Source organism: Leucopleurus acutus, assembly GCF_964270905.1.
Source record: "Leucopleurus acutus genome assembly, chromosome: 19".
In the NCBI taxonomy this organism is placed as follows: Eukaryota; Metazoa; Chordata; class Mammalia; order Artiodactyla; family Delphinidae; genus Leucopleurus; species Leucopleurus acutus.
In genome coordinates, this window is record NC_139161.1 from 2038041 (window position 1) to 2064660 (window position 26620).

General features: G+C 51.2%; 1 protein-coding gene across 2 annotated transcripts in view; it reads right to left on the minus strand.

The window, feature by feature from the left end:
• Positions 1 to 3525: 3525 nt before the first annotated feature.
• The window catches only part of FAM20A (FAM20A golgi associated secretory pathway pseudokinase), a 44706-nt gene continuing 21611 nt past the window's right edge, over positions 3526 to 26620 (minus strand). Inside the window, exons 2-12 of one of the 2 annotated variants that reach the window (XR_014326972.1) lie at positions 16367 to 16551; positions 15648 to 15698; positions 14045 to 14123; positions 9601 to 9693; positions 8167 to 8282; positions 7472 to 7652; positions 6445 to 6554; positions 5884 to 5965; positions 5317 to 5376; positions 4158 to 4507; positions 3954 to 4063 (exon numbers count right to left, since the gene is read on the minus strand). Coding sequence is in view for 1 of the 2 variants with exons in the window: in XM_082861175.1 (XP_082717301.1) it covers positions 3842 to 4094; positions 5317 to 5376; positions 5884 to 5965; positions 6445 to 6554; positions 7472 to 7652; positions 8167 to 8282; positions 9601 to 9693; positions 14045 to 14123; positions 15648 to 15698; positions 16367 to 16551 (1210 nt within the window). In the remaining variant the exon portion in view is untranslated. Of the gene's footprint in view, positions 4095 to 4157; positions 4508 to 5316; positions 5377 to 5883; positions 5966 to 6444; positions 6555 to 7471; positions 7653 to 8166; positions 8283 to 9600; positions 9694 to 14044; positions 14124 to 15647; positions 15699 to 16366; positions 16552 to 26620 lie in introns of both variants that reach the window. The other variant, XM_082861175.1, reaches the window with a different exon arrangement.

The window sequence follows — 26620 nt, forward strand, 5'->3', positions numbered from 1 at the left end:
TAAATTGAATTCATTAGCGTATTGGAATTAATTCATTTACATCCAGTGAAGTTGGAGATAATGTTGTATTGCCCAGAACATTGCTTAAGTTGTGCTACTTTGTAACACATGCACTTTGTCCAGATTCAGTAATCCCCTCCCTCAACCTGCTGGAGTTGGAACCTTTTGAGTCACAACAGAATATAATTGAAGAACATTTTCCTGGGTTGACTGTACTGGTTGTAGTTTAATTTTCCCTCGAAAACACTGGCTTATATGAAATCCCTTTTTGTATTTTAATGGCTTAAATATTGACAGTGTAAAATTGAAGTAGTATGATGTTAGTTTTCTTAATATTGCTTTCTCTCCAACCACAGATGAACAGCTGAACCCTTTTTGTATTTTTGTTAGGCCCTGGCAGTGTACTTCTAGATGGGCCAAAACTACTAAAACAACATGGAGAAGCAGTGTGTTGATCACCATCATGATAGCCACCAGGAAAGACTGTGGAGAGAACATAAAAGGGAGAATGGTAAATCTCTCCCTTCTTACCCTAAGGAGTTTCACACAGCAGTCAGTGTTACTGTGTGCGTATAAAGTTAAAATTTGTGGACTGACAGAAGTCCAGAGCTGTGACTGCATCCTGATGCTGCCTAAAAACCCAAACCACTAATGAGCAGAATTTTTTCGTTTTGCGAAAGCTCTCTGCCAGTGTAGCTTAAGTAGCTTTGTGGTTTTCTAAGTCACCACTAGATGGAGGGCTTTTTATCATCTTTGTTAGCCTCAAAGTCAGTTACAGTCGGTCCTCGTTGTTCACGGATGCTGTATTTGCGAACTTTGCAAATTTGCGTACTTGCTGAAATTCATTTGTAACCCCCAAATCAGTACTCCCGGCACTGTCACAGTCATTCCCAGACTTGAGTGGAGAGGGGCCCGCGTCTCCCGACACGCGAGTGCCTGGCACAGGTCAGACCAGGCACACTCTGCCTTCTAGTTTCAGCTGAAATCAGATGCCCTTGTTTTGGTCTATTTAGTGCCACTTTTTTGCATTTTTGTACTTCCTGTTGGTGATTTCTCTATTTAAAGTGGCCCCCAGAGGAGTGCTCGTGTCCTGGCTGGGGGTCCCGAGGGTGAGAAGGCTGTGGTGGGTCTCTAGAGGGGTACGTGTTAGCCAGCTTCTCTCAGGCGTGAGAGGCAGCGCCACTGGCCGAGCTCAGTGTTCGTGAAGCGACAGTGGATACTAACTGAGGTGTCAACAGACCGTAACACAGGAATCAATGTCACCAGAGGCTCTCACAGGAACCTACAGGCCTGCATCGCTTCTAGGGGAAGGCGGCACAGGAACCTACAGCCCTGTATCGCTTCTAGGGGAAGGCGGCACAGGAACCTACAGCCCTGCATCGCTTCTAGGGGAAGGCGGCACAGGAACCTACAGCCCTGTATCGCTCCTAGGGGAAGGCGGCACAGGAACCTACAGGCCTGTATCGCTTCTAGGGGAAGGCGGCTGTCTCCGCTGATTCCGTGTCCTTGGTGACTCATCAACCATAAAACTACCACAGATAAGAGAATCAACTACCCTTTTTACCGTCTTCAGACTCAGATTGTCCTCCTGACTTTGGGGGAGGCTAAGTGAGTTCCTCCAGACCCCTTTCTCCACCAGCTCGTGGGCTGTCGGTTCCCTTTCATTTTTTAGTTTGCTGTTAGTAGTACTGACAGGAAAACATGAAAAGTTCTTAACACAGAGACAGGAGAGTTTTTATGTCATGGAAAATTGAACAGTGGTCCAAAGTGAGCGTGTTGGAAGAACTTGATAGATCTAAGACTGGGGTCTCTTGTTTTCTGGTATTTCTGACAAATGGTAGTGGCTTAATTTTGGTATTAGTGAAAAAATAATGGATGGGTGAATAATAAAACACGTAGGTGCGCGACATACTGCGTCAAACCCAGCCCTCTTGCTCTCAGTCTGTGAAGCACGCCAGCATTTTCATTAGAGGCCATCTGAAAACTAGTCCGTTGTCACGGGAGAGGCCGGGTCGAGGTGCAGCTGGGCCTGCCTTCCTGAGCCTCTGCAGTCTGCGAGTTCAGACCATTTTGTGCTATAGTCTCTGAACACCTTCGCCTGAATATTCTCCTCTCACTCCGCTGCGTGTGATTACCTGGCTCCCCCTCCAAGAGGAAACGTAGGCTTGAAGTAGAAGAAACCATCTGTGAAGTGGGAGGCCTTGAGCAGCAGTAGAGACGCCTCAGTAACACGAGGCTCTGGGATTGAGGTTCCTCTACTGAAGACTGGTTTTTGTTTTAAAGCCAACAAATACAACTGCATGAATTGGGTGAGATGCTGCTGAGTTTTGCATTACAGTGGAAAGAACGCTTTGGGATAGTTTTGAATCATTAAGTTGCATGATTTTAGCTAACCTTCCTGAGCCTTAGTTTTCTTGGAGGTACCCTGGGGGTCAGGGATCCTGTCTGTCGGGGAGGATTGGAAGCCTGCGTTTGACTTTCGCACGTGGAGAACGAGCTCCGTGAATGGAAGTGGTATCACTATCATGGGGACGTAGGTTCGGGGCAGCGTACCAGTGATGGGGGCAGCCGGGCTGGGCCGGAAGCGCCCCTGTCTCTGGGCACACGGCAGACATCTTGGATGACGTCCAGAGGCGTCTTGACCTCATACCCGCTTTAGCGACAGCTTCTTCCCACCCTACTCGTACTGGTATTTGCGCCTCTGGCCTGTACCAGAAAAGCTGGGCTGATGAAATCAGCCGTTTTTACTTGCTGAGTGATTAATGTGAATACACGCCTATCCTGTGTGTTTTCATGGATTGTTGAATAAGAAACAGCCTCCTCTTCAGACACAAGCAGGTCAGCAGGGAGGAGGCTGAAGAGACAGGAAACCCCTGAGATGCCCACTTTTGAGGGAGGCTTGGAAGGTAAACTTGACTTAGTGCTTTCTGAGTGAGCAGAGGGGAGTGGCATCCAGAGTGCCAGGCCTCTCCAGACAGCCCGCTGCGCTTGGGGACGGGGCGGTGGGGACAATGCCTGAATCTTAGGGGAGGAGGACTCACCGGTGGGCTCGGGTCGGTCCTGGCTGTGCTGCTTAGTCCAGGCTCATGGACCTGCCGGACCCGTTCTTCCGCTGTCCCCCCTTCAGGGCCACCCTCGCTTTGCCTTCTATTGTTACTGGATGCCAGCTTTGACAGCCTTGATGTTATTTCAATTGACATTTACTCTTCGGATTGAAATATCCCTTTGCTGATATTCTGAGCAAATCCCTATGTTATTTTCACCTCTTGTAATAACACTTCTGAGAAATTACTTTAGGACCAGTCAGTAGGGATTATTGTGTTCAGACTGGGCCACAGTGTTTAGAATATGAATAGAAAGTGTGCAGACTACTTTGAACCAGTTGGAGTTACCATATTTAGGTTTTTTTGGGGGGGTCTGCTTGTGAGATGCCAGATGTTTATTAATCTGGATCGGGAATTATCCTTGTAGATGTAATAAAGATCTGGGGGTGTCCATCTGATGTCCCGTAATTTTATTTGTTACAGTTAATGCTCTCTCCTGGGAGCCAGGCTTCCAGGCTGGTCCCGTGTCCAGATTTCCCAGTGGGCTCAGCAGGTGGTCTGTGGCCTTGAAGCAGAGCTTCTGGGGAGATAGGGAGCCAGGGCAGTGCTCCAAGGAGGAAAGTGCAGTGGGTCCCACTTCTTCTGCTCTTTTGGAATCATCCCAGTGCCCTGCCTGCTTCGTGAGCTCCTGACCCAGGCCCCAGCCTGGCCTGGGGCCCGCGAGGACACTGTGGTCCACACTCCAGAGTCCACCGCGGGCTCCAGGCGTAGTTCCCGAGGTCGGACTCGTCCAGCCCCTAGCTGGGGCCGGAGTCTGGGGCCGACTGTCCCGTGGGGCCGTTGGCCACGACGCTGTGCTCTCCGTGGGCCTCAATGCAGCCCCGCACGGTCCTCAGGACAGTCTGGAGCCTGCGATCCAGGGCGAGGAGGTGCGGCTCTGTGAGAACAGGCGTGAGCTGGTCTTCCAGCAGCGACTCCCTCATTACGTCGCTGAGTCTGTAGTCGGCTTGGGCCAGCAGCTGCAGGTGCGAGAGTGTTTTCCTTTTTATTCTGGAAGGACAAAGTCAGGGGACCAAGTAAGTAAACGTAAAGAAAGAAACTTCTCGAACTTACTTCCTTCCCCGCCGACAGTGGTGGGGGCTGACGTCTGGAGAGCCTTCGCCCCCAGTGTCTTCTCAGGCACGCTTAATGCAAACCCGGTAAGAAGGGAATGGACGAAGGGTGACAGCTATAGGACTTGGCGGTCCTTGGCCCAGTCGTCCCGCCAAGCATCTGCTGCTCCTCGGGGAGTCCGAACAGAAGTGCTGTGTAATAACGACTTCTCAAGGAAATTGAAAGCTAACGAGAGAAGTTTCCAGCAGGTGAAATGATGGAGATGTTTGCCGTCTCAGAGGCTGCGGGTACCGCCGGGCTCCAAGTTGTTTCTGCTCGACTTTGTAATTCTGATTTCTCTGTGTCAGATTCTAAAATCAGGGATGGAAACGGGGTAGGGCCAACCTTGCCTTTAGTATTTTGATTTCTTTTTATGTGGGAATGTGACCTGGACTCAGATGTGTAAGCAGCTTAGGTGTCCACGCATTGTCATACACAACTCCTGCCTTTCCTACTCAGGAGGAGAGGAAGTGGGGTGGGAGGGAGGCACACGTAAGCTACCCCAAGAAGTGGAGAAAGAAAGTTCAGGCTCTGCTCTGAGTTTTCCAGCTGGAAATAGACACCGTTTTGCTATGCGTGGGCCACGTATTTCTAATTAGCTCCGGACACTGCAGCTGAGCAGGTGGACGATCTTGACCAGCTCGGCTGAAACACCAGAGAGGTGTAGAGGCAGGGCAGAGATTCTCTGGAGAAATGCTGGCCAGGCAGAGGCCTGAGGACTTCCTTTAATCTGACATGAGTTTATGGGACTTCAGTCAGGATTTTGCTTAGCTGGTGATCAGGCAGTAATACCTATGAGCTTACGTGAGTGCGGGGCACAGCAGAGGTCTGGTTAGTCCTGTCAGAGGCCGTCGGGCTCTTCGAAAAGTGAGTGATGATCTGAGTGTGTTATTAAAGTGGGCGACCGAGAGGTTTTAAAAGATTAGATCCTAAGTCATCTGCTGAGAGATGAAGGTGTGAGAAGTGGGACAGTTCTGTGGTTGTAGCACAAGGAATGAGGTTGTTCCTGTCATTCTACCCACCCACATCCTCGGCCAGTGAAAACTGATGACCTGCACAGCTTGGTGGCAAGCAGGACGAAGTGTCACAGTTGTGACCCGTCCCTGAACGGAAAGCTCACCGGCAGCACTGGGAGAGTGGCGAGAGGATGGAGACTTCGTCGTGGGAGTGCCGTCCAAACCTGCAGGGAGGAGAGACAGGCTTTCACGGGAGCACGGGGGTGTGGGGGGGACAGGCACCGCCTCCCGCCTCAGTGCTTCCTCCTGCCTCCCCCTCTGCCGTTTTTGAATCCCAGCTTGGGGTAAAATGCCAGGGATCACGGCCACTGCCTCTCCAGCCCTTCTCCGTCAGGTCACAAGAGCCTCTGTCCACAGCTGGCCAAAGCGAGCATCCGTTCGTTCATTCATGCACCGGCCGCACAGGGCCAAGGCCAAGCACGAGGATGATGCGCTGGGCCTCCGGGAGGGGCCCGTGGGGCGAGTTACAGAAAACGTGGATCTGCTTCCTAGCGCTCTTAGGCTGGAGGAGAGTCAGGCGGTACTCAGCAAAGATCAAGAGCAGAGGAAACGGGGCCAGGAGGGCCCGGAGGGGGCGGGACGCGGCCGTGGAGGCCCTGGCTCGGGCCCTGCTGCCCCCGGGCCGCTGCACAGCGGTGCCGCCGCCGGAGAAGGGCCGTGGGGACGCTCACCCCCTGGCGTTGTCGAGGTGAATCAGGAACCCGTCGTCCCCAAATTTGGTGAACGTCTCGTAGTGGTGCCGGTCCATGTTTCCTGTGGAGGAGGGGAGGCGTGGACGCGGGCTGCAGCCCTGTGAGACCCCGCGGGGCTCGGAGGCCTGCGGGCTGCTCAGAGGCCGGAGTCGGAACCCGGGCCGCCAGCTGTTGCGCCCCCAGGTGGCCGGTGGAATCGCGGAGTGGGCAGGAGGGAGCCAGGCGGGCGGGCAGAGCCGCTGTGAGCTGCCGTCCCGTCGGGGGCTTTTCCCACCCGCGCCGGCGCCCCTGCGCTGCGCAGGCGCGGCTCCGGGCCGCCTCCCAGGACGCACAGCGGCCTTGCCGAGCCTTCCGTTCCCCGGGCCGCGCCGCTGCGCCCGCTGTGCGCCTCCCCGCAGCCCCCTAGCAGGAGGGCAGCCCGCTCACTCCTGTCCCCGGGGCCTCTACCACTTGGAGCCCGTGGATGGCGCGAGGTTATGGAGGCCGGGTGGCCCAGGCCGCAGGGTCCCCGCCCGGCCGGGCCCCGCGGGCGGCACCCACCCGTCAGGAAGTCGAAGATGGCCATGTCGATGATGTTGAGGAGGCGGCCGCTGCTGCTGTGCGGGTAGACCTGCTTCACCGTGTCGCAGTAAAGAGGGTTGACTTCCCACCTGAGGGGAGAACAGGGCCTGGGCTGCAGAAGCCCGGACGGCAAGGTGTCCGACCCGCATCCATGCCCCCCGGTCCTGCCCGGGCCGCCGGCGGCAGGCGCCCCCACCAGGACGTGGGCAAGGACCCGCGGGACCGGCAGACGCCCTGGGTGAGAAGGGGTGGGGCCCTTTCTCCGCGCGCTTCCGAGCATCGCCTGGCTGGGCGCCGTACTGCCCGTGTGCCGCGAGGGCACCCGCTCCCTCTGCGGCCCCTCGCCCAGCCTCTCGGGCGCTTGCCCTCCGGTCTCCCGAGCCGCTCGCAGCCCCCCTGCCAGCCATCCTCTGCCATTTCTCTGCCACATGGGCTCCTCCGCCTAGAACGCCCCCAGGTCCCTTTTCGTCTGAGGGGGGGGGTCTTCCTCAGCCTTCACGAGTCCCTAAGGATCTGTCACATCCCCCAGAAATTCTGGCCCGGTTACTCCTCTTCCCACCACGGTTGGGGTGGCTGGATCGACGAGCCCATTCATTCAGTCACCTCGTATTAACTGAGGACCTGCCCTGTGCCCGGGAGTGTGCCACGCCCTGGGGAACAACCGTGAGGTCCCGGCTTCACGGCGTGGACTCAGCAAACCCGGCTCCCCCCGCGGCCTCCCCGTGGGCATCTCTGCGGGACAGCAGGTGGGCACTGCGTTCTCACAGCCTGGCTACCGTCTGCCGCCCCGCTGGACCGCAGAGCTTCTTGAAGGGACAGCCCAGGTCTGTCCTGTCTCCCCCAGCATCCAGTGCTGGGTACGCAGTGGGCTCTTTATAACCAAACGCATGAACGAAAGGGACAGAACGGACACCAGGATCCACGTGAGACGAGGCAGAGGAGGACTGAGGCAGCGTCAGGGCTCCCCAAGCCAGGCGAGCGAGTCCTTGGTCCAGGGGCCACTCACTCCTCTTTGCCCGCCAGCGAGTAGGAGCGGATCCAGGGGCTGGGGACGGACAGCCGGGGGGCCAAGTTGAGGGACGGCAGGAATGCGGACAGGGAGCCCTCCAGCAGGTGCGGGTTGCCGCATACGGCGTACTCCGTCTTGCACAGGTACGGGCACTTGGCGAAGAAACACACGTTGCTGGCTAGAGGCAGAGAAGGAGAGCGGTAAGCGGAGGACGCACGCCGTCCTCCTGCCCCACGAAATCCATGAGGAGGGAAGGGGAACCCTGAACCCGCGGCTCGGGGGGGCAGAAGGCCGGGGAAGAAGAAAACAGCGCCTTTTCCCGATGCAGGGGCTTGTGGATGCTCTTAAACTGAGCATCCTGGGGACCAGTTCTCAAACGTCCGAGTAGAGACGGTGTGGGACCAGCCTTGCTGCATCGCGCCCACGCGACCAACCCGGCCTTTGTTCAGATGGGTGGCATCTGATTCGGGGGCGGCCGGCATCAGAGTTCAGGGCCCAGGCTGGTGAGCATCTCACGTCCAGCCGTCTCCCATCCCCAGGTCACCTTGTGTGACGCCCAGGTGGCCTGGGGTGCGAGTGTCTGATGGCAGCATGTAGCCACCTGATAGGGGATGGGGCCACCAGCAGGAGGTCAGACCACACTGGCCAACCACATTCTTAGACCCAGAGTGTTGCTTTGGCCAGAAGCCTACCTGGAGAGATAAAGAAAACACTCTGCAGGATCTCATTCTTGGTGACCTCCAGGATTTCCTTGGTGACATTGACTAGCCTCCCTACGGTCGGTGGTACCCGTCGGAAGTCCAGAATCCTGAAAGAGGGGGAGCCCAGTTCACATCTGGGGGATGATCGCCCATTAGAAACAGACCTGCTGCGAATTCCCGGGCGGTCCAGTGGTTAGGACTCCGCGCTTCCACCGCAGAGGGCACAGGTTCGATCCCTGGTCAGGGAACTAAGATCCTGCCCGCAAGCCACGCGGCAGGATCCAAAAAAGAAAAGAAAAAAAAAGAAACGGACCGGCCTTCTGACCACACCCAGCCGAGGGTGGGGGTCTCCGCAGTGCAGAGCTGACCGTGCCGAGGGCTAGCCTGCATCTAAGGGGCTGGGAGAAGGGGTGGGAAAGGAATCCTTATCCCAGGAGGCCTCCCGGGCAAAGCTTCCACCCTCCAAGCTGTGTCCTAGCTCAGTGCTTCTCACGCTCCAGTGTGCACATGAGTCACCCGCAATCTTGTTCAGATGCAGCTCTGAGTCAGTGGGTCCAGGGTGAGGCTGAGAGTCTGCATTTCTGAAGAGCTCCCAGGGGGTGGCCAGGCTGCTGGTCCCCAGACCACACCTCGAGGAGCAACGACAGGAAAACAGAGGGAGCTAGGAAACTGAGGAAGGTGCTCTCGCCTTTTAATATCGTAACCTTGAGACCCTTTGGGGAAATGGCCGTGGGCACATTCTCGCCACTTTCAGGGCAGGAAACTAGAGCCGGATCACAATGTCAGGTTCAGGTGCAGCTTGGGCAGTCTGGCAGGGTTAGTTTTCTTACTAAGTGACTCTTTTCATTACATTAAAAGGCCTTGTGGGGCTTCCCTGGTGGCGCAGTGGTGAAGAATCCGCCTGCCAATGCAGGGGACACGGGTTCGAACCCTGCTCTGGGAAGGTCCCACATGCTGCGGAGGAACTAAGCCCGTGCACCACAACTTCTGAGCCTGCGTGCCTTAGAGCCCGTGAGCTGCAACTGCTGAACCTGTGAGCCGCGACTGCTGAGCCCGTGTGCCACAACTACTGAGCCTGCGCTCTAGAGCGCATGAGCCACAACTACTGAAGCCCGCGCGCCTAGAGCCCGTGCTCCGCAACAAGAGAAGCCACCGCACTGAGAGGCCCCCGCTCGCTGCAACTAGAGAAAGCCCGTGCACAGCAACAAAGACCCAACACAGCCAAAAATAAAATAAATAAATAACAAAAAGGCCTTGTGATTTTCGATCCATGGGGTTGGATGGGTCATGTTGGGTTTGAAGGTGTTGGGACCCACGAAGAAGATGAAGTACCAGGAAGAAGTGGGGGCGGGCCGGGTCTCCCTGGGGCGCCCTCTGGGGATTGGCCTCCGCAGTCAGCGCCGCCTCCCTGGGGCCAGACCCTACCTGTCCAGATGGAAAGCTGCAATCTCAGCGTTGTGTCTCTGAAAATCAATGAAGTAGAAGAAGTCCTCAGGCGTCTCTTCATCTCGCGGCTGTCTGGAAGGAAGGAATCACGCCCTGGACTCAGACCTCAGCTGGGAGCCTGAGAAAAGAGCTGACACACGTGACCAGATGGAAAGGAAGACACGCTTTTATGCTTTTCAGGGATGCACAGATGATGGGACAGCACATCAGGAACAGCCCGTGGCTCCCTCGGCTGGAGAGACCGGCAGGCGGGAGGAGCAAAGCTTCTTGCAAGATGCGGACCATCCTGGAGGCCCCCGGGTGCCAAGCCTCCTTCTCGAGCAGCTCTGGTGATGGCCGCTGATTCTCTGAAAAGCCCAGTGGTTGGAGGGAAGAAATCCATTCTTCCGCAGATACACAGAAGACAGGGCACTGGCTAACACACCAGAGGTTGTGTACACCCGGGGGCCAAGGACTAAGAGAGGTGGGGTACGAGACAGAACTTTATAAAAGGAAAAGTGCCCTACAGGTGCGATTTAGCATGACTGACACGGAAGAGCGAAAAGTTCCGGGTCTGTGAATCGACCGTCTACTCAGAGGCACCTCACCTGGGTCGTGAGAGCGGGTCCTGCCAGAGATTGAAGGGAGGCTAATGCAGAGGATATGTACGTATGTACATTAAAGAATCCCTACTAGATTCCTGAAAAGCACCATCCTGCCTGGTCATGAAGGGCCGGCTGGGTAGGTATGTTTAGGTGCCTCCCAGTAATAGGAAGGGCATCCCGGCTGCTGCCCCAGGTTGACTGGCCCCAGTGCTGATGATAATCCTTGGAAGAAGGATGGTCTTCAAGTAATTTTATAATCCACTGTGCGGGGCTGCACGAGGGCTGTGAAAGCAATGCAAATGTAAATCAGCGCAATGTTGTGTAACGAGCTGTAAGTACGCGGCGCCCGCAATGGAAACAGTGATGGGCGCTTCGTCCCAAACACCAGCCAGTCCTGGAAGCCACGGCAAGGGGCTGCCCAGAGTGGGCACTCTCCTTTAGAAGGTGCAGCCGCACTTAGAGTACGGCCCAGGCCTGACCCAGGGCTGCTTACAGCATCGCCGAATGTCCAGGTCAGCAAGGACTGTCCATGTGTCCTCAGCTCGTTTTCGTTCCTGAATTCTGTATGTAAGAATACACAGTCTGGGAATTCCCTGGCGGTCCAGGGTTTAGGACCCGGCACTTTCACTGCTGCGACCCATGGGTTTAACCCCTGGCCAGGAAAAAAAAAAAAAGGTAAAGAAAAAATAAAAATTAAAAAAATGAGAGAATATACAATCTCTGGGATGCCCTTTAGAATTTTCTAAACCATCATTTCTTTCATTTTTGTATGGCATATTTAGGCATGATTTTAAATTTGAAAATCATTTCTCCTTTACGTCGGTACTTCCCAAAGCTTGAGAAGCGCAGATGTATTTCCCATTGCATCTATTGAATTGTATCACATTAAAAATATAAGCTTTGTGGTCAGAATTTGTGTTACCCAAAGATAAATTTCTACTTTCCTTTTTTAAAAAGGGACAAATGCTGTTTACTTTACATTACTTGTAGGAAAAAAATGCATGCTTTTTCAAGAAATACATTTTAAAATGATACTTTGGCTTGGGACTAAAGTTTAGAAAATGCAGATTAAAGTTTGTGTTATGGCGTGAGCGTAGATCAAATGGCTTTTGTGACCTAATGTTGGAAGCTTTTGCATTATACTCAGGGAAACAGCTGGTTCAGTTGAGCACTTTTTGCGTTTCGTTCGTAATTGACAAGGCAGAGAAGAGATTTCAGGCTGTTATTTCATGGGCTTTCTTGCAAATAAAACACTACAAGTGTGAGTGGTTTTTCCTCCCCCAAATAGAGCTCATCCACTCTCTATTAGCTTCCAGTTTTTAAAATTACAGACATCTTCATGTGCCACCTATGAATTTTGCTCAGAGAACGCAATTCGTGGATCTGGCGATAAATGGTGAATTCGCAGATTTATCGTTATTTTGACGCTTCTCTTGAACATCTCGTGTTTCTACATCAGTGTTCCTTCTGCTTCCTCTCTAACTGATGCTCAGTTAGGACTCTACATTAAACATGCATGACTAACCATAACGATCATTTAAAACTCTCCAATGGCCCAAACACGTCGGTGGCTCTGTGTCCAGCTGAGTGGCACCCAGGAGTCTTGTGCCTGCTTCTGGACCTGGGCTGATGGCCCTGTGTGCGCAAAGCTGTTGCTCTCTTTTAACAGGAACACAGTTCTTTTTAGTACTTTATAGGCTTGCATATAAGATGAGAACCCCCCTCCCCAAACTGTCCCTCAGAAAAGGGAGTCTTAACGTATTCAAGGGCTCCCTCTCAATTTCTTTATTTTGTTTGGGACAGATTCATTCAGCTGAGATGCTGCTTTTATTACCTGACTGAACTGGTTAAAACAGGCTGCTGGTGGTGACAGGGGCAGAATTTAACATGGATTTAACATTGACCCCAAACTCGACTCCAGCGATGCTGAGGACCAATGTCAAAAATTTTGGACAAGTGACATGTGAGACTGGGTGGGGGGGAAGCAATATTTCCAAATCTCTGTATTGTTTTATATGATGAGATTTTTTTTCATCGGTAAATTAAATACAGGCAGACATTCCCTCGTTTCATGTACATCGTTATATATTTATTTATTTATTTTGTAGTACTCCATCTGTTTCTTTTCTTTTCCTTTTTTTTTTTTTTTTTTTTGCTGTACGCGGGCCTCTCACTGTTGTGGCCTTTCCCGTTGCGGAGCACAGGCTCCAGACGTGCAGGCTCAGCGGCCATGGCTCACGGGCCCAGCCGCTCCGCGGCATGTGGGATCTTCCCGGACCGGGGTACGAACCCGTGTCACCTGCATCGGCAGGTGGACTCCCAACCCCTGCGCCACCAGGGAAGCCCTGTTTCTTTTCTTTTTTGAATTTTATTTCTTTTTAATGCAGCAGGTTCTTATTAGTTATCTATTTTATACATATTAGTGTATATATGTCAATCCTAATCTCCCAATACATCGTTATTTATTTAAATTGACCAAACAACTAGATTTTTGGATTTTCACATGGAAAAATGGAGGGTCTCCTTGTGTGGCAGTGGTTTTCAAGGCTGTCCTGGCCTTGGGATTAGAGGGGGCCCCCAGACCAATCCTATTGGACCCCCTGAGGGTGGGATTCAGGCATCAGGGTTTTTCAAGGCTTCCCAGGTGATTCGACGCGCAGCTGATGTATGATAAAGCTCTCCTTAGTACTTTATATGCCTAAGTATGTAAGTGCTTAGCGCTTTATAAGGGCTTTTGCTAGGGCAGTGCAGGGATCAGAGCTAAGGCTTTTTATTTAGTGCTCATTCGACCATCAGACCCACCTACAGGGCCTTCAGTATGCCTCTCCGTTGACGGAAGTTTTGGAATCTAAGTCAGCCGAATGGGATTCCACCGGAAGACCGCGCCTTCTGGCAGAAAGCATGACTTGGGTAATGAGAGCCCTCCTGGGCCATTTTCTCTTGGGCGTGTCGTGTCCAGGGGACCATTCCTGATTCAGGAATCTCAAACCTCTGCTGCAGACCCTTTGGGGGCCAGGAGCCCATACGCACACCAAGCTCTGTCTGTAGACTGAATACCTATTATCTCGCCCACATAGACACACTACAGAATTTTAAAGGCATGTATTTGCTGTTGTTACAAATAAAATAGAAATTAATTTAAAAGTGTGATTGGCTGTAGAGAACAAACGTATGGACACCAAGGGGGGAAAGCGGGGAGGGGAGTGATGGTGGTGGGATGAACTGGGAGATTGGGATTGACATGTATACACTAATATGTATAAAATAGATAACTAATAAGAACTTGCTGTATAAAAAATAAATACATAAAATTAAAAAAAAAAGTGTGATTGGCTTCAGGGTAGCCTTTCTTCATGGTCTAGTTTTTCAATCAAAACAAGTATTGTTATGTAGAGATCTCTAACTCTTTTGAGGGTCCTAGCCCTGGAAAAAAGCGAGGCTCATTTCTGGAGGTAGAGTGTGAATTTGGCAGTCCAGCTGCCTGGTTTGAATCCTGCTTCCACTGCTTGCAGCTGGGAGGTTGGGGCGAGCTGGCCTCTCCTGGCCTCAGTGTTTTCATCCATAAAGTGGACATTGTAACAGTCCCCGACTAATAAGATGGTGGATGGTCCAAAGGCACGATGCATGTCAAGTGTGTAGCAGAAATACCAGCAAAGACCCAGCTCTTACTATTTTGAATCATTATCACCAAAACAGTCGTCTGCTTGTGCAGATGGCCCCAAAGAGAGTCTATAAATGCTTGGCTTAAAGATTTTAGACCACTTTTATTCATTTTTGGTCAGAACTCCCCCAGGGCTGCCACAGCTATGCGTATGGAGGTGAGGAGAGCAGTCACTTACCTCATAGGTTTGAACATGGCCTTCCCGAAGTCCGAGAACCTCAGAACCAGTTTGAGGTGGACCCCACTGGGTTTCACGACTGTTTGGGGAGAAGGGGGAGTGAACGATGCTTCTGGGCCCAAGGTCCAGGCTGTGATCATTTCCTCATTCAATAAACCCAGCCCATTTCTTCTCTTCACCCTTCTTACTTGAGACCCTAAAGAGTGGGATTTGCTCACAGAGCCTGCAGGGTACAGTCCAGCGGGTCAGGCCATGGAGAGTGTGTCCAGCGACTCAAGATAAAACTTTCTCTGCTGTTACAGGGAAAGGGCAAAACAGTGCAGGTTTCCCCAGAGGGACACTCGCTGAAAACCCCAAAGGATGTTTTCCTAAGAAGAGCTGACCCCTTCCTCTTCGCTTCAGCTGTGCCTTAGAGACTCTGACTATGGCACCTGTTACATGGCATTAGACTTGGTTATTGATATCTCTTCCTACGTAAGACTGGACACCTGGGCTGTGATGGGGCTTGGTGACACCTGAGGTGCACGTGCATGGTCCTGCCAGTGGTTACCGCCTCCTGATGTGTGTCCTGGGCACCTCACTCGCCTGGCCCTGCCCCTGCTCTGCCGTCAGCCCCGCAAGGGGCGGGATAATGCCTCCCTCACCTTTGCCTTCTAAAAAATGGCAAATGGCAGGGGCGAAACTAAAGAAAACGGAAGCCCCAGGCCCTACAAACTTGTGTCTTTAACAAGTCGTGACCCACAGAAATTTCTGACGTGTGCTCAGTTCATCGAGGTCACTGGAGGGGGCTCCTCGTGGCCGGCAGTGACTGGTGGGATCTCATGTCCAGGCACACCTGTACCCAAGTCACAGCGCCCTGGCAGGGACAGTGCTGTATCTCACGCCTATCTTTTTGATTCTACTCATCATTTACCCCAGGGCATCTCAACCTTGGCTGCATGAGGATCACCTGGAGTGTTTTTATATAAATGCTGGTGCCTGGCCTTCCCCTGGCAATCGAATCAAAACCCCTGGGGTGGGGACCAAGACGCAGCAATTTTTAAAGCTCCCTGGGTGACTACTCTGCCGCCGGGTTGAGAACCACCGTCCTGCACCATTGCTTCTTAAATCTGAAAATGTACTCTAGTCCCCTGAGGATTTTGTGAAAATCCACATTCTGACTCAGAAAATCAGGGCGGGGACTGAGATTCTGCGTTTCTGGCAAGCTCCTGAATGGTACGAAAGATGTTGGGCCAAGGACCACCTGCCGCCCAGCGGGGTCCTACCGAAGAGCTCCTCTTAAATGCCTTTTCTTTTGTGCGGGAAGGTGGGGAGAAATGTAGGTTCTCAGAGATGAGGCAGAGGGACCCATGCTCCTCAGCTGCTGACGGAGCCCCACGGAGTGGGCAGCGGGACCTTCACGTTGCTGCCAGGTACTGGGCTCCACAGGGCAGTGAGGGGATGGAGGGGGATGGAGGGGGCAGGGCGGGGCCACGGCGGGGGCGGGGCCAGGGCATGGGCGTGGCGAGGCCGGGGCCAGGGTCCGGGGGTGGGGCGGGGCCGGGGCCCGGGGCGGGGCCGGGGATGGGGCGCGGCGGGCCGGGGGCGGGGCCGGGCCACTTACTCTGGGTGCAGTCGCAGGCTCCAAGCAAGGCTTTCTCGTCCTGACTGTAGTCTGCGAAGGAGGGGCAGGGCGCTGAGAACCCTCGACTCTGGTTCAGACACCAGAGTGGGAGCCTGGAAGGCAGCCTGGGGCCCTTGCGCATTCAGTAGGGGACCTCCCCGAGCCCCATTTGGGGCCGCAGCCTCCCAGCCTGCTCCATCCAGGCCCCATGCTCTCTAGCCCTTCCGTGGACGCTCCAGCAACAGCTGGTGGGGAAACGGGTGCTGGCTGGTGTCTGCAAATCCCTCAGTGTGTCCCTTAGGCTGGCGTAGTGCTCGAGGCCTCAGGCAGCAGGCCGCCACTGGGTCCTCGGCCAGGTCACTTTTAAACTCTCCGAGCCTCAGTTTTCCCATCTGTAAAGCAGCAGTGGTAATGTCTACATCATGAGCTCACTGTATGAGAGAGTCGCCAGATTCAAAAGGAGCAGTGGATCAGTAGCGGCCGTCACCTTTCTGTACGCTACGGACACCTCCTGTGCGTCCCGTATGGGGTTGTGAGGGATCACGGTTGTAAGATCTCTTTCAAAGGGAAAAAGGTCACTGTCTGTTTTTCTGCTTCTTTCTCTCTTGGGTGTCAGGACCAACCCTTTACTACTTCACCCTGGAGCCTGGCCTGGTTGGGTTACCCAGCCTCTCTGGGAGAGAGAGTCAGTCCATCCCGCCTGGTCCTGTGACCCTCACCAGCGCTGATGGTGGGAAGGTGCCTCATGTCGTGGAGAAGTTTGCTGACGACGGGACTGGACCGGGAGTACAGGCCGTGGCGGCTGATCCCCAGGTGGAACTGGATCCAGCTGGTCTCCAGGTGGAGCTGCAGTGGGGGATCCAGGGAAGTGAGATTCAGCTGCTCTTTGTATATCCTGTGTCGCCTGAAAGAGCCGGAAGAGTTTTTCTTCAGCTGCGGGAACAAGAGAGCAGAGACCTGCCGAAGCGCCTTGTCTGGACTCTCTGTCCTTCATTCATCTGGTACCTGATGTGTATGAGGCTTGAGGCTGTGCTTAGGGTCCCATGGGGGACAAAGCAGCCACAGGGCATCCCTGCCCTCAGAGGGTTTACAATCCAGTGAGCGAAACACGCAAACAGTTACACAGGGCCACACACACATCCACAAATACCTAACCACAGACCATGACGAATACTGTGAGGGAAAAGCGCAGAAGGTTAAGAGTCAAATTAGGGGCCTTGTGTAATCTGGGACCTCAGGGCGTGATCCTGGGCCGCTTCCGGCACTTTCCCATGAAAAAGTCTGTATTTTATACTTCCCAATATTTCCTGACCTTAGGAGTCAGGAGGTAGGAGAGAGAAGGTAATTGATGAGAATGAAAAGAATGAGGGTCAGGATCGTTAAGGAGATTAATCAATACGTCCTATGAGAAAAGAAGAATTAATTAGCCATGTACTGTTGGTCCTGCTTAGGAAACTTTCCTGTCAGGATAAAAAGAAAAAGCTGGGGCTTCCCTGCTGGCGCAGTGGTTGGGAGTCCGCCTGCCGATGCAGGGGACACGGGTTCGTGCCCTGGTCCGGGCAGATCCCACATGCCGCGGAGCGGCTGGGCCCCTGAGCCGTGGCCGCTGAGCCTGCGCGTCCGGAGCCTGTGCTCCGCAACGGGAGAGGCCACAGCAGTGAGAGGCCCGCGTATCACAAAAAAAGAAGAAAAAGCTGAAAAACAATGCCACCGCCACGCAGAGGCTCAGAGCCCAGTCTGGGAGACAAGCAGTACGTCTATGAAATCATCAGAGCAGAATATAAGGCAGTTGTAATCAACTGCTGGACATGTGTTCAGACAAAAATGCCTTAACATTTTGGGGAAGGGAAAGACGATTATATGGTGAAGTAGTCAGAGGAAGACTCCGATGGGAGAAAGTGGGCTTCAGCTGGATCCACGTGGGTGGTGTTTGGATTGAAGGGGAGATGCGGGGTGTGCTCCTGGATTGGGGACAACGTGGACATTACGAGAGGCAGGCGAGGGACAGGTATAGCTGAGGATTAGAGAGGAAGGATGGATGAAATAGATGGCTGAGTGAAAAGATGGAGGTCGTCTGCCTGGAAAGCAAAGGCAGGTCGGCACATGTCATCTGACGAGGTGAAGCTGACCGGGACGGGCTAAGTGGGATTATGGGGCAGGGTTTGCAAGTCCCTATACATCCGTATTTATCAAACCGTGATACCTTACCTCTGAGGTCTGTGATGGGGTCCATAACAAAACAAACACGGCCCATATTCTTGGCGTGTCAAATGTTCTCACTGGTAAATAGTTTTAAAAATTACTTTTATATTAAAATAAATATAGACACGTTATGGGGAGGGAAATGAAACAATCAGTTTTAATAAAAAACAGTAAATTTCCAAGAAAATTTCACTTGGTCACCTCAGATTTTACCTCCAAGAGTCCAGACCCTCAGGAGGGAATGGAGTTTTGTTTTGTGTTTTTTGTTCTGCACTCACCTCGCCCTGTGTGAACACAGTCAAATAATAACGCTGTCCTGGGTGAAAGTCATTTGTCTTGCGGAAGAGGCTCAGGTTTATAAACTGATGCGGAAGGATGGCTGTCTGGCAGCTCTTGGTCCTAGCCTTTTTGGTATCTGCTCCAGGGTCCTGGTGGCCTCTGGGTGCCCCTACTTTTGGAGACCTTCTCCTTTTATCATGTCACACATATTAAAATCCACCCCTCATTCAATATTTGTTGCTATCTCTTTTGAAAATTTTCTTGTATCATTCTGAATCTGTTAAGAATAAAGTATCAAAATAAACAACAACAAAGAATATATTATCTAGTAGTATAACCAAGTCAACACTGGCTTGTTGTTCTGTGGACATTTAATTATATATTAATTCATTTTGTTTTGGAGTTGTTTTTTTTTTTTTTTTTTCCATTTCTGAGCCAATCCATTTTCTTTGTTCAGGCCTCAGAGCATCGTCAAAGCTTTTGTATGTCTCAGGCACCGTGTCCACATTGTAAATGGATGAAGATCCCTGACCTACTGTCTCTGTCAGCTCAGGCTGCACAAACAAAACTCCACAGGCTGGTGGTTCAAACAACAGGAATTTATTCTCTCACAGGCCTGGAGGCTCAAGTCAAGATCAAGGTGTCGCCAGGTTTGTTTTTCCTGCAGCCTCTCTCCTTAGCTTGCAGACGGCCACCTTCTTTCTTGTTGTCTCCTGCCACGGTCTCCTCTCTTGAGGACACATCTCCGGTGTCTCCTCCTTTTCTTATAAGGACACGGGTCCTATTGGATTAGGGCCCCACCCTGTTGCTCTTTCTTCCAGACTCTTACTGCCACGATCCTTCCTAGAGAAACAGCTCCATTGGCTCGATCAGATGAGTCCTCCTGGGACGACCCTTTCTTCCTCTCTTTCAATCTGTCGCTTTGTATTTTCTATCATTCAAGCCGTAATTCTGAAAATAGCCAACCGGAAAGAAAGATCTGGTGGAGGTGAGCTCCAGACTGTGACACAACATTATGGTTGAGGACAAGGACGCGCAAGCCAGGCGGAGGAGACTCAAAAGGAAGGCTTGGACCAAAGAAGCCAAGTCTGTCGGATAATGAGCTCGGGCTTGGAAGGGATCGGAAAGACCCTTGAACCCAACGTGTTATTCCATTTACTACATTCCTATCCAGGAGTTGCCTATTTTGTACTGGATCAGCTCCAGTGAAGCAGATGCAGCTACTCTGCATCCAGAGTAGCCCAGTCCATCAGGCCAGCTCTATTAGGAAGCATTTTCCAATTCCGGGCCAAAGTCTGTCTAGAGCTTCCATCAAGGAGTCCTGGCTCTATCCCCTGGATTTATGCAGAACAAATCCCTTCCTTACATTGTAGCCTTGTAAATATTTGAAGATGGATGTCACGTGACCTCAGTTCCCATCTTCAGGTTGAGTTTCTGCATTCCTTTCACCACCTTCTCAGGCCACGGTGTGATCCATTTGTGATTTTGGTTATGTGGGTCTGTTTCCCTCTTCTTCCTTTCTTTTTTTTCTTTTTAAAAATATTTATTTATTTGGTTGCATCGGGTCTTCCTTTCGGCACTCGGGATCTTTCGTTGCGGCACGTGGGCTTCTCTCTAGTTGTGACACGTGGGCTCTGGAGCACACGGGCTCAGCAGTTGCAGCGTGTGGGCTTAGTTGCCCCGCGGCATGTGGGATCTTAGTTCCCCGACCAGGGATCGAACCTGCGTCCCCTGCACTAGAAGGCAGATTCTTAACCCCTGGACCACCAGGGAAGTCCCACTTCCCTCTTATTTCTGACACCCAGAATGAAATGCAAGAGCCCAACATGGATTGTCCAGTGCAGAGCAGAAGAGGATAATTACCACCCGCATTCAAGATGTTTTCTTCCTATTAAGGTAGTCAAATAATGAATAAATGTGGAGAAACCACATCACATGTCTCTGAGAAAACAGAGATGTTGTGGTTGGCAGAATTCTAGAACTGGCCTTCAAGGTTCCACGCCCTCATCGCTAGAACCTGTGAACATGACCTGTCACTCCCAGGATTATTCTATGTCGTGGCACAGTTGACCGGGGGTGAGGAGATGAACCAGCAGGGCCTAATGTAGTTACATGACTCTTGAAAGCAGAGAGTTTTCTCTGGCTGGTAGCAGAAGGAACCGAAATGTCTGTGGATGGATGAATGGATAAAGAAAATGTGGTATATACACACAACGGAAGATCATTCAACTTTACAAAAGAAGGAAATCCTGCCTTTTGCAACAATATCAGTGTACCTGGAGGGCATTAAGCTGAGTGAAATAAGCCAGACACAGCAAGACAGACACTGAGTGATCTCACTTCTATGTGGACTCTGAAAAAGTCAAATTTAATAGCAGCAGAGAGAACAGTGGTTTCCAGGGGCTGGAGGGAGGGGGAAGTGGGGGGATAGTGGTCAAAGGGTGCAAAGTTTCAGCTGTGCAGGATGAATAACCCCTGGGGATCTAATATACAGCCTGGCGACTCTAGTTAATCACACTGTACTGTATGCTTAAAATTTACTAGAAGCGTAGGAGATCTTTGTTCTCCAAAAGGAGGGGAGAAAAGATGGCTGGGACGTCCCCCCAAGACAGCAAGCTCTGGGCAGGCAGCCTTCCAGCTGTGGGTGGAGGGCGGGCTCGAACCATTGGTGTAATTATCCGAAGTGTCTCCTGTTAAACTGCTTCAGTCCTAGCAGTTTACTAGGTCTGCAGGCCACCGGCCAGCTTTTCCTTACTTTATGCACATTTATTTTTATTTTAAAAGAGAGCCAGGCCAGGCTCTAGTTCCCAAGGCTACTTTGAGGCTTAAACTCTGGGACTGCTCGACTCTCTTGGGAGTCTGGTGGAAAGACTGCAAAGTCCTGAGCGGAGTTAGTCACCCTGAGCTAGAGCAGCAGAAAGAGAAACAATGATTCTGGGATTTGGAGCAGGGCTGGGGAAGAGGTGGGGTTTTCTTAAGCGGAGCTGCAAGCTGATGGGTTCCAGCTACAACAACAGTCCAACAGCCGGGGCTCCAGCCTCCAAATAGAAAAACAAATGCGGCAAATTGAGTGTAACTTCCTCAGGAGGACAAATCGCTCTTTAAAACGTTCGTATTTACTGTTGGGTGGGGATGCATAGCTCTCTGGTTAGCGATTCTGCCCTTCCCAGGGCCAGTGTCACAGCCTGGGCGGGGGCGGTGGGGGGGAGCACAAAGAAAGGGCATCACGGGATCCTTCACACTGGGTTTTTTTGTTTGCTTTGGGTTTTTTGTTTGTTTGTTTTTTTGTGGTACGCGGGCCTACTCATTGTCGTGGCCTCTCCCGTTGCGGAGCACAGGCTCCCGACGCGCAGGCTCAGCGGCCACGGCTCACGGGCCCAGCCGCTCCGCGGCATGTGGGATCTTCCCGGACCGGGGCACGAACCCGCGTCCCCTGCATCGGCAGGCGGACTGTCAACCACTGCGCCATCAGGGAAGCCCCCGGTTTGAGTTTTTTGTTTTTAATGGTTAAGGTAGAGCTGCTGAGAGTTGTCTATTTTTTTTTTCTTTCTTTTTTTTTTTTTAATCAGAAACATTGTCTGTGTGCCCTTTGTTCCTTGGGGACAACCAGCAGGGGTGTGCTGGAGCTGGCTTGGACAGGTAGCTTGACATCTGCCGTTGTGGGAGAATTTACACCATGGAAACTGGCAAATGTGACAGGTCGGGGCTTTTTGGCCCCTAGAGGAGAGCCCGTTCCCACTGGCCTGTGCTCTGATTATGGTTGTGTGCATGCAAACATAAAAATGGTAAAAGAGATAACCAGCAAGGACCTACTGTACAGCACAGGGAACTCTGCTCAATATTCTGTAATAAGAATCTAAATGGGAAAAGAATTTGACAAAGCATGGTTATATGTACCTGTATAACTGAATCACTTCGCTGTACACCTGAAACTAACACAACATTGTTAATCGGCTATACCCCAATATAAAATAAAAATTAAAAAAATACGGCCAACACAGAAATTACCTGCTTTTTTTAACCTGTTTGTTATACCCAAGGAAAAAAAGAAAGTAGATTTCTAAAAACGCAGCTCAATGTGGCAAAAGTAAATATAAAAAAATATTATATATTAAAACAATATTATATATATGGGGCGAAGATTGTTATGTACAGTATCAGCCAAGATAATCCTGGTCTTTAAACTAGCCTTACTTTTAAAGGAAGAAATAAAGTCGATACCAAAAAATAAAGCACAAAGTATTGATGGGATGTTGCTTTCATTCATAAAAAACCTCGGTTACAAGTCCCATGACCTTGAGGTGAGGGGTAAACTCCACTCTGCTCCTTACCCTCGGAAGTACTGGAGTTTTCCACAATAATTGTTCTGAATAGGAAATATTTACACGGTTCAAAATTTTAAATTTCAAACATCTCCCTTCCATCCCCGTCTGCCCGTTCACCGACTTCCGTCTCCAGAGGTAACTGATGTGGCCAGTATTTCCCCTTGTTTCTCTCCCCTTTTACCCTTATAGGTTTTGTAGCATAAAATCCACACTGTCCTGAAACTTGCTTTGCTCTCGTCACTAGGTTTTGGCAACTGTTCCAATGCAGCACCCAGAACGCTCCTTATTCCTTTGTAAGGCTGCACAGTATTCCAGTGTTTGGGAATCACAGAATTCACCTTATTCCTTATGGGTAAAAATCTAGGTTGTTTGAATTCTTTTGTTACCACAAGCGATGCTGTGAAGTCTAACCTGTACCTGTGACGTTTCCCTCGTGCGGGAGGATGTCTGTACAGTGAAATTCTAGAAGCGGAATTGATGGGTCAAAGGTAGATATGAATACATTTGTCATTGTTACAGAAATTACCAAGCTGCCCTCCTCCAAGGGTGAGCGCTGTCTGAGACTATTTTCACGAAGCTTTGCCAACAGTGTTACTTTTTGATCAACCTAATAGGTGAGAAATGGTATCTCCGTGTATTTTAAATGCGCGTCTCTATCTTGCGAGGAGTGAAGCTGAGCTGATCACTCAGCTGAGCATCTTTTCATGCGTTCAAGAGTCATTTCCATTTCCTCTGCCCATTTGTGCTGGGCTGTTCATCTTTTTCTTACTGATTGTGCACACGTAGAAAATCAGCTCTTTCTCCCTACTAGGATTTGCAAATATTTCCCCCACCCCAATTTTTGGACTTTATTTGGGGTGATCTTTTTCATGCAAAAATGTTGATTTTTATAAAGGCTGAAATGACCACTCCTTTTATTCAGGCTCTGACTTCTACGTTATACTTAGAAAAGCCAGTCTCACTGTGAAGTGACGGGAATACAAAACGAAATCAAAGCAAATCATGGTTCCTCCTAGTATTTTCTGGTTTCATTTTTTCCATTTAAATATTTAGTAAAAGGTATGTAGAAAATATTTAGTATGGCATGCACCTTTTTCCCCGCTAGATAGCTAGCCGGTTCTCTAAAAATCATTTATTAAACAGTCCATTTAAAAAAATCTCACTGATTAAAAACATCATCTTTTTTCACACGATAAATTTCCATTTATATTTTGGGGTCTATTTCTGGGCTCTCAGTTCTGTTTCATGTTCTGTCTAGCCATGCTCCGGTAGGATAGTCTGAACTTTTTAAAAAACTTCATAAAACACTTTAATAGCTGGTAAGGCTAGTCCCTCTGTATTGCTCTTTTTAAGAGTTTTCCTATGTAGACCAACTTGTGTAGTTACCTACATGAATTTTACGATTATAAGATGCTTTTAAAGTGGAAACCTTAAAAGGGTTTAAACAGGCTTACTGAGTAGCATCGAGTATAATGCTTTCCTGCATTATTGATGAAAATACTTCGGTACATCTTTTCAGAGGGCAACTTTCCATTTCCAAATTTATAATGAGTTTACCCTTTGACTCAGCAGGTGCCCAAGGATGGCTGCCAGTTTTAACTATTATTACTGCTTATAAAGGCTAGAGAGCAGGTAGATCATCATATTTGCAGTGGGTCACTAGAAACCACCGGCTTCACGAGCCACAGCACAATCCTCGGAACAGCCTGTAAGCAAGAAGGGAAGGACCTCTGTCTTACTGCTGCGCTACCCACTGCCCTTCGCCGGCCCTGGTACGTCTGCAAGGTCACGGATCATCCCAGGGACCCGGGAATCCCACTGTGGCTTGTCTGCGGTCTCTAGGTGTGCTAAGGAAGCAGTAGCCAAGTTATCTTCGGGGCATTAGAGAAAAATGCTTTCTCCATCCTTTGACTGTTCAGGCAGGTCTGGCCTGGGGTTGGGTGGGAAGCCTGGAGCCGGGCACCTCAGCTGCTGCCGCCCAGCTAAGTGAGGGCCTGGGTCCTCTTCCTGGGATGTGGGGAGCTAAGAGTGTGTGGAGGATGCCATTCCTGGCTTTGGTCCCTCCTGGGATTCTCAGGGCAGAGCCCCTGGGGTGTGGTATTCAGGGGCCAGGTGCTGTGAACACATCTGGCAAGGAGGGGAGACAGCTGTGACTCAGAGGGCTCAGGAAGGACCTGGAAGGTTCTCAGAGGCTTGGGTGCCACCCTCCCCCACGCCATGCTCCCAGTCGCTGAGCGCACGGCTTCAGGCCTGAAAAACTTCCTCGGTTCCTCGATTTCCGGTCCGGAGGAAAGACAAGGGGTAGGATAGACCCCCTCCCTGCACTTGGTTTCAAGGTGTAGATGCCTCCACTGTATTTAGGTTCCTCATGGGGCGGGGTCAGGCTCTTTGGGGATAATTCTGGCACCAGACCGTGCAAAGAAATACGCAAGAATACTGTCTGATGGTCCATAAAGCGGAGAGGCTAGGGCTGGACCAGGACAGGCAGTCGAGGTCCCATCAGTTCTAGGAACGAGCTAGTCACTGCTCGGGCGACCTGGCCGCGAAGCGCAGAAATCTGACTCCTGTCCCCTCCAAATCATTCCTCAAAGCTGCAGTTTCACCTCTGCAACCTCTACAATGTTGCTCTTCCTCCTGTTGCCCTGCCACCTCAGCCCTCACACCTCGCCTGGAGCCTGCAGTGGCCTCTTAACTGATGTTCAGGACTCAAGTCTTCTCCCTCGTCTCTCCAGGCTCCGATCTCAGCCAAATTATCTGGAAATCAGAGCTCCAAGCACGCGTCTCCCTCCTGCAAAATTCTTTGCCATGTCCTCGCTGCCAGCCCTGATTCTGGTATCCCCCAAGAGCCCCTCTGACCCCTTCTAGTCTCCCCCCGCCCCCATTCCCTTCCTACCTAAGCACTATGTTTAGTGCTCCCAGACCTTCCTCCCCACCTCGTGCTGTTTCTCCCATGGGAATGCCTACTTCCACATTTTCATCTCCAGATTCCAGGGTCAAACTCTCAAGGAACGTCCTCTCTGAAGCTTTTCCAGTTCTGCACGTGGATGTGAGCTTTCTCTCTCGCCCCTACAAATCCGTATACACCTCCCATCTCTTCTGCTGTTCTTGCTGTATGCAACAGGTGCTCAATAAAGTCTGGGGAACCAATGAATGTGCTCCGTACCTCACCCACAGTGGGTGCACAGCGCTGTAAGAACTACCCTCTGTATTCTTCTGGAAAGACAATTAATGGGAATCACAGGCGTACTCAAGGGCAGCTGACGTGCATGCTTTCTGGATAGCGTATGTTCGCTCTAATGCTAAAGTTTCCAGAACTCCTGCCTGCCGTCCTTCCTTCTTTCTAACCGTAGCATCTCGTAAATTTCCTGGTTCTCCTGAGTCAGGACAGACTGAACTGATCCTGGGAATTAATTTCTGTCCTTTCCGGCTGAAATAACCAGTCTCTCTTTGGCATTTGGACACACGTTCCCTGCCAAAAGCAACGAGGCCAGGCCCTGGCAGGCAGAGAGCCATTTCAGCTGCATGCCTGAGAATCTATATTTTGCTACATTCTCTCGTTATGAAGCTGTGATGAGAGATGACATACTCTCTGCTTTAAGGGCTCACACTGAGGTCCCCTGGGGAGGAATCTGGTGAAAATCCATTAATTATTTTCTAATTGATTGACCCCCTGCTTGTTTTTTAGAGCCGTTCATTCCCAGCATGGCGGGGAGATGCCGCGCCTGGTGGAGAAGTACGATGGGGCTCCCCGAACCCCATCATCTGGCTTAGGACGGATCATCTGTGGAGGTTCACAGAGCCCAGACCGTCTGCTCCCAGCAGCCTGAGCAGCCGGAGGGAGGCGGGGTTGTCAGGCACTCAGGCAAAATTTCCTCTTTTGGAAACTCAGTTGAGTGGTCGTTGTGCTGGAGCATCGGGCAGGAGATGGGGCGACAGCGAAAGATTTCAGAGCCATGTGGGTTTTCTTCCCAACAAAGCTCTACGTTTCTCGAGGGCAGGAGCCTGCCTAAGATTTTTACATCCTCCTTAGCATTTGACAAAATGCTCTGTGCGCAGGAAATGTTCTATAAATAGCTGGTTCTTAGATGCCTGAACAATTTTCCTGCGGCAAAAACTCCATCAGACTCCAAAATACTAGTATCAAAACTTGGGGCGGGGGGGCCAAGA